The sequence below is a fragment of the Silurus aristotelis genome (assembly GCF_946808225.1).
Source record: "Silurus aristotelis genome assembly, chromosome: 12".
In the NCBI taxonomy this organism is placed as follows: Eukaryota; Metazoa; Chordata; class Actinopteri; order Siluriformes; family Siluridae; genus Silurus; species Silurus aristotelis.
Genome location: NC_139585.1, coordinates 8,992,961 through 9,002,726, shown reverse-complemented (window position 1 = coordinate 9,002,726; position 9,766 = coordinate 8,992,961). Strand labels below are relative to the sequence as shown.

General features: G+C 37.1%; 1 protein-coding gene across 3 annotated transcripts; it reads left to right on the top strand.

Moving 5' to 3' along the window:
- The first annotated feature begins 773 nt into the window (after positions 1-773).
- LOC310734527 (uncharacterized protein) lies at positions 774-8,432 on the top strand. Of its 3 annotated transcripts, none has more exons than XM_083556674.1 (5): positions 774-867; positions 1,015-1,188; positions 2,187-2,312; positions 5,011-5,061; positions 8,203-8,432. In XM_083556674.1, the coding sequence occupies exons 2-5, from the start codon at positions 1,105-1,107 to the stop codon at positions 8,233-8,235; spliced, it is 294 nt and encodes a 97-aa protein (XP_083412800.1). In that variant the 5' UTR covers positions 774-867; positions 1,015-1,104; the 3' UTR covers positions 8,236-8,432. The 3 variants fall into 3 exon arrangements, with proteins under 3 accessions (XP_083412800.1, XP_083412798.1, XP_083412799.1); XM_083556672.1 differs by lacking the exon at positions 8,203-8,432 and adding an exon at positions 5,930-7,013; XM_083556673.1 differs by lacking the exon at positions 8,203-8,432 and adding an exon at positions 5,930-7,013 and having other exon boundaries at positions 774-897.
- The last annotated feature ends 1,334 nt before the right edge of the window (positions 8,433-9,766 follow it).

The following is a 9,766-nucleotide window of genomic DNA, read 5'->3' as shown; positions in this document are numbered from 1 at the left end:
AACTGTGACTGATCATAGACAGAAATTAAGAGCTTTAACTGGACTGAAGGCTACTTTTGATAAAGGTCTCAAATTTAATAGTGAATTAACAATCATATCTTAGTTGATCATTCATCTTCTTTAAGCTTTTTCTTGAAGCCAGCCTTAACATGGCCAGGGTTATGGTTATGGTTATTGCTATGGTTATGGTTATGCCGGATCCATCCTAATAACAGCTGTTTTTTTTATTTATTTTTTATTTTTTTATTATTATTAAAAATATAAATAGCAGTTGAACAAGTCCTTTTATTTGAGCTTTTCTATAGTTTTAATTCTAGTCTATCATTTGACAGTTTATGAGCAATTAAAATATAGTCACATCTGTAATTTTAAAGTAGTATAACCAGAGATTTCAATAAGGATTATAGACTTATTTAAAAAAGTTTTTGCCTGACCTTCAAGAACTACAACTAAAAAAAAAAATGATAATAATAATTATAATAATAATAATAAAGAAAAAAATTTATAATAATAATAATAATAATAATAATAATAATAATAATAATAATAATAATAATAATAATAAAGAAAAAAATGATAATAATAATAAAATATTTAAAAACTTATTTTTATGTTAAAAAATAAAAAATAAAGTTTTTTCGTCCACTTTAAATTCATTGCTTGCTTCAAATCCAATCAAAAGCTCCGGTTTGAAATCGTCCCGCCCTTTATTCCACATTCTCTCACCTGATTGGTCAGGGTGGGCGCGTCATGGAAGCTGGGAGGAGCAGTAAAAGAATTGAACAGACGGAAGAAGTTGAGGCTGGTGCACCAGCTCGATGCGGAGTGTGAATTGTTTCTTTATTTGGATCTACAGTAATCATTTCTGTATGTTTCTGAGAGAACCAGGCAATGCATGTGTGTGTTTATTAAGGAATAGTGTTTATTAGGTTTTGAAATGCAGTGGATGCTTGCTTTAAATGCATGATGGATTGTGATTAGTTCTCACTGGTTGGATTGGACTGGATTGTTTAGAGCACAGAGCCGCCAGCTGTGGTGTCCAGTACATAACGGAGGTCTGATCTCGTCAGTGACCTTGTTGGTGGTTGGAGGAAAGACCTAATCATGTCTATGGATTGTGTGAGAACCCTGGTGCAGAATAAGAGACAGCGGGAGGAGGAGCAGCACTGCCAGTGGGACAGCCAGGCGGTAAACATCACCTGTTTATTCATATATATATATATATATAAAATTCTTCTTATAATGAACTATTTCTAACTGTCTCTCCCCCTGACTCTCTACCTGTCTCTCAGCTCCTCTCTCCCTGTCTCTCTCCCTGACTCTCTCCCTGACTCTCTACATATCTCCCCCTGACTCTCTACCTGTCTCTCTCCCTGTCTCCCCTCCTGTCTCTCCCCCTGACTCCCTTCCTGACTCCCTTCCTGACTCTCCCCCTGACTCTCCCCCTGACTCTCAGCTCCTCTCTCTGCCTGTCTCTCCACATGCCTCCCTAACGTTCTCTCTACCTATCTCTCTACTTGTCTCTTCTTCTGTCTTTACCTGTCTCTCTGTTTGTCTTTCTACCTTTCTCCAGCCAATGAAAGATAAAGGCAAACCTCAAAGTTATCTTTTATTATGTAAGACTGAAACTCAAATGGTCTTTAAACCCTTATTCAAGTATCTTTTTTTATTTTATTTTATTTTTAGTTCAAAAGGTAAAAGTCATACAAGGTTTTTAGTCTCTTAGCTTACTTTGTTGTTTCCCTTGTTTTTGCCCATGCAAAACTTGTAGTGAGCAAGTAAATGAGCACCATTGTTTGAAAAACAATAATCAGGTGGGTTTTTGTTTTTGTTTTTTTTGTTTTTTAAGTGGGGATTGTGCACCTTAAAGAGCTCTTATGTTTTAATTTTACTTCCTGTAAATTCATACTTAAGATATTTTTTTCATTAGATTATTTTTCCTAAACTAGAACAACTGACCATCATCTGTTTGTTTGTCTCGGGGTCTAAGAAACACAGTATCTAGCTGGTCATTTATTTTTGACTCTCCTGCACTGCCCTTGGTGGAATGACTCTGACCTTTTATTGAGTACTATTATTAGAGATATAAATAATAACTGAGCGAGTGCTCTGCTGCTGTTGGCCTGCAGAATGCCTTTCACTTGTTCATGCTCGTTGCTCAACCACATGCGCTTTTTTATTTCAAGAAAAAAGCATGCACTGGATTGGAAAGCTGCATCGAGGTTAGATGTGATGTCGTGATGGACAGCCCAATGGACACATGGGACACCCATCAAAACGGTGCCAACGCAAATGCCCATCTTACCAGAATGGTAAGAATGTTGACCTTGGCTTGTCACTTTCCCAACTGTTTTACAGTGAATGCACTTGGGAAACTCTGAGTCACTGGTCCAAAGTACGTAGAGCAAAGTCATAAAAATGGCTTAGAATAGAAACATGCAATGTCTCAAGAGTTTAGTAACACAAGAGCCCATGGTCAAAGTATTGCATTTTTGTATTCTTATATGCTTTAAGAAATGTTTTTATTTTAATTATTATTATTTTTCAGGAAAGCAGATACAAAACAATGATATCTCCAAGGTTAAGTGTATAGAACTGCCTATTAGCGGTTGGCAATATGTCAGAAATATTATTATATGATAATTTAAGACATTTCTGTGAGACAAATATGTACTGTGAAAGTTGTAAACATTTACTCAAATACTGTCTTTTTCTTTTTTTTTTTAAGTTGTGACATCAGTCTAGTCAAGTCAAGTTTATTTCTATAGCGCTTTTCACAACAGACATTGTCTCAAAGCAGCTTAAAAGAGTTAAGGTGAATGATGTGTATGAATCCCTGATGAGCAGCCATGGCGACTGTGGCAAGGAAAAACACCCTTAGATGTTATGAGGAAGAAACCTTGAGAGGGACCAGACTCAAAAGGGGAACCCATCCTCATTTGGGTGACATCAAGAGTGTGATTATAGTCTTTAAACAATACAGAACACTGGAGAGTGAGAACTACTATGAGCACTACAGTCTCACTGTAATATTGGTATTTTATAGACTGGTTACTCTATACTGGTTATACTCTGTAGTATGAAAATAAGCATCTAGAGGTAGGGCTGATCGATTTTGGAAAAAAAAATGTAATTGCAAATTTTTTATTTTTTTTTTAATCGGTATTGCGACTGATTTAATATGCTGCTTTTTTTGCTTTTTTTTTTTTTTTTTTTTTTTTTTTTTTTTAAACAAAGACAAGCAATAAATCATGGTGTAGTATAACCAACACAATATTAGATAAATTAAACATAATATTTTCTTTTCTGAAGGCCAGACCTATAAATAAGGTGATGCGTGAATTTATATAAATTACATTTTTACTACAATAAACAGTAGTATAATTGGATAATCTGACAGTAAGCATGCAATAATTATTATCACAACATAAAGCACTAACAAAATGTGTAAACATTAATATGGAAGTAAGTAACAAATCACACAAACTAAAGTATAGATTGCAGAAATATTAAGACAAATCTGTGTCTTTAGCACACTCAGTATTTAGGTTTCAAAGTCACTGGGACAGCGCATGTAGGACATTTTGGAGACGAGATTGAGATGGTTTGGACATGTGCCGAGGAGAGACGTGGGGTATGTCGGGTTGGAGAATGCTGAGGATTGAGCTGCCATAAAGGAGGAAAAGAGGAAGGCCAAAGAGGAGGTTTATGGATGTGGTGAGGGAAGACATGCAGGTAGTTGAAAGAGGCAGATGTAGAGAACAGGGGACGGAGACGGATGATCCACTGTGGCGACCCCTAATATATATATATTTATTTTATTTTTATTTATTATCTTACTGATCTCCAGTCAGTTATGTAACACGCAAAGTGCAGAAAAATAAAGAACAGATATCTGCCATTATATCTTTAAAAATCATTTCTTGTGTAGCTCCGGTATGGCAGTGTACATATTACAGTGTATTTATTAAAGCCGCGAACCCTGGATTGGTCACGGTACTGAGTGGCATCATATAGTTCACGTTACTGCTTGAGAAATTTCCATGTGCCGTTTTGAAGTACATTCATATGGAGTCATAATATCAAGCATTTCAGTCAGTGATCCTTGTTTTTGCTGAATCAGGTCAGTAGGGTTGCCCCTTGAGATCTTTAGCAAAGGCAGGTTTTGCTCAACACCTGTCTCTGCTCTGCACATCTTTGTTTTAAAGTCAAAATAGTCCAACACAACGTACTGTTCCTCTTTGACAGTGGAGTTTCTGCAGTGTCAGGTTTTGACATCATACAACCGATCAAGGTGCAGTGTAGCATGCCAACTTGATGCTTCCTCTGCAGACTGCTCTACTTTTGCATGTTACGTGAGGGTGTAATCGCAGCTTAGTTTATTATTGCAAATGCAATAATCGCTCCGCGCTACTTACAAGTGACCTTAAATATTTTATTTATCACGAGGTAAGGTTAAAAACTGTCCCCTGTAATAAACCAGTGTTCCATCCAGGTTGTATTTCTCCTTCGTCTGTCTATAATCTGTCTTGCAATGGCAGTGATTAACCAGACCGTCTGTTCCATATTGAGATGGAGCTCATTTTTGGCTCAGAATAAGAACATGAAGTGGAAGAAAAAAACCTAGGCAGCTGGACTTTGTACAAAAAATGCACAAAAAAGTGCACAATATTTCCATCACATTTACAGTGATATGTTTGGTGTAGCTCTGATAACACTCTTAAACCATAACTCTGTTTGGTGTTCTTCTGAGGAGCTGTGAACCCAAGCCAGGAAAAAAAAACACCTTAGAATGCCAGTAAGTACCAGACTTGATAGCCAAGCATAGAGAAGTATTTTTCGGTAATCTTGTCACATCCATAGCAACGCACCGGCTCCATGGTCACTCTCATTCAGATGCTAAATATCCATTCAATCTGATTAACAACACAGAACATAGTGTTAGGGTCAGTGTTTTTACAAGTTTTGTAAAACTCAATATCAGTTGTGTATTTGTGAACTTTTTCGCAGGGTTTTGGTGCTGCTCAACAACCCTGTCCCAGATGCATGGCAGGAGAACCGGTGAGCTTTAGCACTTATTGGTTTTATTTTTATCGTTGTTTTTAACAATATTTTAAAGTAAGAACAAGGTAATGCTTATTTACCACTAGTATTATAGAATTAGAGTTTGCAGGTAACTAGCAATTATTACATATTCATACACATATTGTGGATATATTTATGTAAAGTCTGTATGATGTGGCCGACACCCTTATTTCGAGCAATTTACATGTCTCTCATGCAGTTAAGCAGTTGCTGGGTCTTGTTTAAGAACCCAGCAGTGGCAGCTTTGTGGTGCTGAGATTTAAATTCATGCCCTTATGATCCAACACCTTATTCACTGAACTACCACTAGTATGATCTCATTCTGAATTTATGAAACATATAAACAGTTTAAACACTGTAATTAATCCCTCAGTTTATATGTTGGAGGTGGTATCAAAAGGTTTCAAGACTAATGGCACTATTCTGACAACGTGCGCTACCACGTCTGCGATTTCGTCATGAAGTTTGAAGAGCAAACGTAAAATTCTGTGCGACACTGAGGAAACCCGCCCCAGAGGCATTTGACATGACATCCGTTTGGCATACAGCAACGCTGCAACGATGCGTTCACGCTTCAAGAGCGGAAGAACCTCGCTGGAGGAGGACGAGAGATCAGGAAGACCTCCAGCAAGCTTAAACACCGAAAATGTCGAAACCGTTCAGCAACTAGTGCATGATGATCGTCAGAAAACACAATCCACATGATCTCACTTCTGCACACACGCTAATGCAGACTGCGGGTCCAGCTAAGAGATCGCCGTTGTGACACCATCGTGGAGATCCAGCACAAATAGCAGAAGGTGATGACACCCTTCGAAAAGAAGACTTCCAGGATATATTCCAGAATTGGCAGGAATGCTGTATTGCTGTGCCAGGGGACAATTTCAAAGATGGTAGTGTGTAAACATAGACAAAGAAAGTACTTTCTTATAAACAGCTGGTCGAAATCTTTGGATGCCACCTCTTATATTACATGTAGCGCAACCTAAAAGTGGGCAAATGCAAAAAAACACAATTTAAAGTCAATTTTAAGGTAATGAGAAAGGTGTGGGGCTGGTTATTTGGGTCCACTGTGTGAGGTTTATAATTTTTCCTTAGGTTTGAATGATTTTTTTTCTCACAGAAATAACCACTTTGTATTATTAAACCTGATCGAACAGAACGTAAGAAGAACAATTTGAGACTGCAGATTTAAGAGCTCTGGTTGATGTATAAAAATAACATTAAATGCACACAATAAAGGTGATGTACCACCTTTACATGTCTTCTAATGTTATAATATATAACTGTATTAAAAAAACATTGGGGGGGGGGCTGGCTGCAAAATAATTATATATACACCATATGCCCAAATGTTTGTAGACACCTGACCATCACAGAATATGTGGTTATTTCCCAAACCTGTTGTATAGCATGTCTTTGTTTGCTGAAACCTTCGAGTTTACCTTAAGACGAAGTGCAAACGTGTCAAGTAAGCAAGTAAGCTCCATGTTGACATGATTTGGCAAAGTTAGAGGGAAAGAACCTGCCCTGCAGAGAACCCTGACCTCAACCCTACTAAAGACCTTTGGGAACATCAATTGCACTCCAGGACCTATTTACCCAACATCATAGCAGATCTCATTAATGTTCTTGTGGCTGAATGAACACAGAACCCCACAGCCTTACTTGGAAATCTAGTGGAGAGTCTTTTCAGAATAATAGATCGTATTATATAATACAGATGGGAATAAATCTGAAATTATAAGTTTGAAAAAGCTCATATGTCTGCTGAGTGTGATGTGTGATGGTCATGTCTCCACTTTCCTTTTTTTTATACCATGTGTAGGTTCAAAGACTAAAACACCTGGGCTTTAAATGAACACAGTATGCCCAAAATTACATGCGCAGAACATGCAGACAGATTAGAACTCATCAGGTGCAAAGATCTTCTTTCGGCTGCTCCCATTAGGTGTCGCCACAGCGGATCATCCTTCTCCATACCCTCCTGTCCTCTACATCTGCCTCTTTTAAACCTGCATGTCTTCCCTCACTACATCCATAAACCTCCTCCTTAGCCTTCCTCTTTTCCTCCCTTCTGGTGGCTCCATCCTCAGCATTCTCCTACCGATATACCCCATGTTCCTCCTCTGCACATGTCCAAAATTTGCAATTGGGCCTCTCTCACCTCGTCTCCAAAACGTCCAACATGCGCTGTCCCTCTAATAAACTCATTTCTAATCCTGTCCATCGTCGTCACTTTTAACGAAAATCTCAACATCTTTACCTCTGCTACCTCCAGCAACACCTCCCGTCTTTTACTCAACGCCACTGTCTCTAATCCATACATCATCGCAGGTCTCACCACAGTCCTATAAACTTTCCCTTTCACTCTTGCAGATACTCTTCTATCACAAATCACTCCTGTTACTCTTCTCCACCCACTCCACCCTGCCTGCACTCTTTTCTTCACTTCTCTAACACACTCTCCATTACATTGCACTGTTGACCCCAGGTACCTGAACTCCTCCACCTTCTCCACCTCTTCTCTCTGCAACCGCACCCCTCCACTGCCCTCCCTCTCATTCACACACATGTACTCTGTCTTACTGCTTCTGACTTTCATTCCCCTTCTCTCCAGCACGTACCTCCACCTCTTCGGGCTCTTCTCCACCTGCTCCCTACTCTCACCACAAATCACAATATCTTCAGGTGCAAAGATGAACATGACTGTTATTCTATGACTATTCCGGGAATTATTTAATAGATAGATCAGATCGGTTATTTGTCGATTATCAGATTAAGCGTCAGTAAAATCATTGCAACCTAATATTTTGATATTGCTTTATGTTTTAATTATTTGGAAATCACCCGTTGCGAGCGCCCGGAAGCCTGTGACTTTGGGAATTTCTCACTTTTTGGAAAATCGATGCAAGTTCATGACAATAAAGAAACGCGCATCGGAAAGACTTTACCTGCAGGCTGGAGCTCCTAGCGTCTGATCTCTCCGCCGCGCTCTTTTGATCCGTCTTAGCAGTAGTCGGCATATATGAATATCAATCGCACAGGGTTAATGAACATAACATGCACAAAGGTGACCTGTGTCACATCAATGTTTGCTCTGTGTCTCTCTCTCAGGGCCATATAAATCATATCATGCAGGGGTATTGATCACGAGGTCAGACAGGTCCTGGAGAGGATGAATAAGGAAGCAGACTGCACAGATCGCTGGGAGTGGAGGAGCAGCCTGCACTTTGGCCAGTTCATATCACTGCACGTTTTGTGCCTTATTTATAACCACACGTACTTGACTTCACTGTTCTAATATAACCTTTTTTATATATATATATATATATATATATATATATATATATATATATATATATATATATATATATATATATATATATATATATATATATATATATATATAATATATATATATATATATATATATATATATATATATATATATATATATATATATATATATATCAGAACGTACACTGACTGCTGTTTTAATATAAGGGCTTGGCCACAGGTAATACTAGGAGTTTTAGTTTATTACATTCTATATGAAGGCTAATTTAGATACTACTATAGTGTAGTTTGCAGGGTATTCAATAATGATTTGAAGAAAGCTGTGTTTCTTTTTATTATTATAATTTTTTTTTTAAGTAGTATAGTCCAAATGCATTTCAAAATATTCCTCTTTTGCTTTTTACACAACAGAGTATAGTAATGCATTTTATAGGTGACTTGTAGAATCAACTGTTTCTCAGTTTTCTTTTTTATTATTCTGTTATTATAAAATATATAAGTGGAGTTTTTTTGTATCTACAAATTGGTCCTTGTAAAATCAGGCATGTGGTAAATAATTGCACTGAAAGCCAGTCAAAAACACCTTTTTTTCTTTATATAATTTCTGTTGATTTTTTAACATTTAATATCAGTATTTATATACTGATGTTATTTATTTTTTCCTGTTCCAAATGCTGTTAAATAATTGCATTTTCTTAATTGTTTTTGGTAACAATTTTTAAAACTGTGATTATGAAATATTTTACATAAAATGTTGATATTGGTGTTTTCAAAATGTCATGCAACAGGTATTCATTTAAAAAAGTTCATACCTTTTATTAGGGTATTTATAACTTGTAAGGTTTTATATACAACCATAAAGAGTTCCTAGAGAGGTTATAACGGATTTCTTTCTAAACATGTACTTTCCAATATAAAACACCAGGTGGTGCCACAACCCTCAGAACTGCTCCTTTTCTTCACAAAGCTCCTACTGTAATAAATGTATCCAAAAGATACATTTATTTAATCACCCCATTGCTCAGACTCAAAATGCATAATCAGGAATGTATTCGAAAAATATATCTGGCATGTTCATTCAAATTCATCACAAGGAAACCTGCCCTGATTTTGGTTCCTTGATCATTTGTTCTAATAAAATGCATTTCCATCTTATAAACTACGATTTAGTCTTCAAACAGGAAACAGAAAATGTACATTTGACTTTATAGTGGCACTGATGAAAGGCAAAGCTTCTTTTATCCGTATTCTCAGAGGACGATGTGCTTCTCAATTTGACATAAGCGTCTTTCATCCAATTTAGCCAGCTCGGTCTGGTGCTGGTCTACGTTTTTATGACTCCCTCATAAAATAGCCCTCCCATTCGACAGACTTATAATGC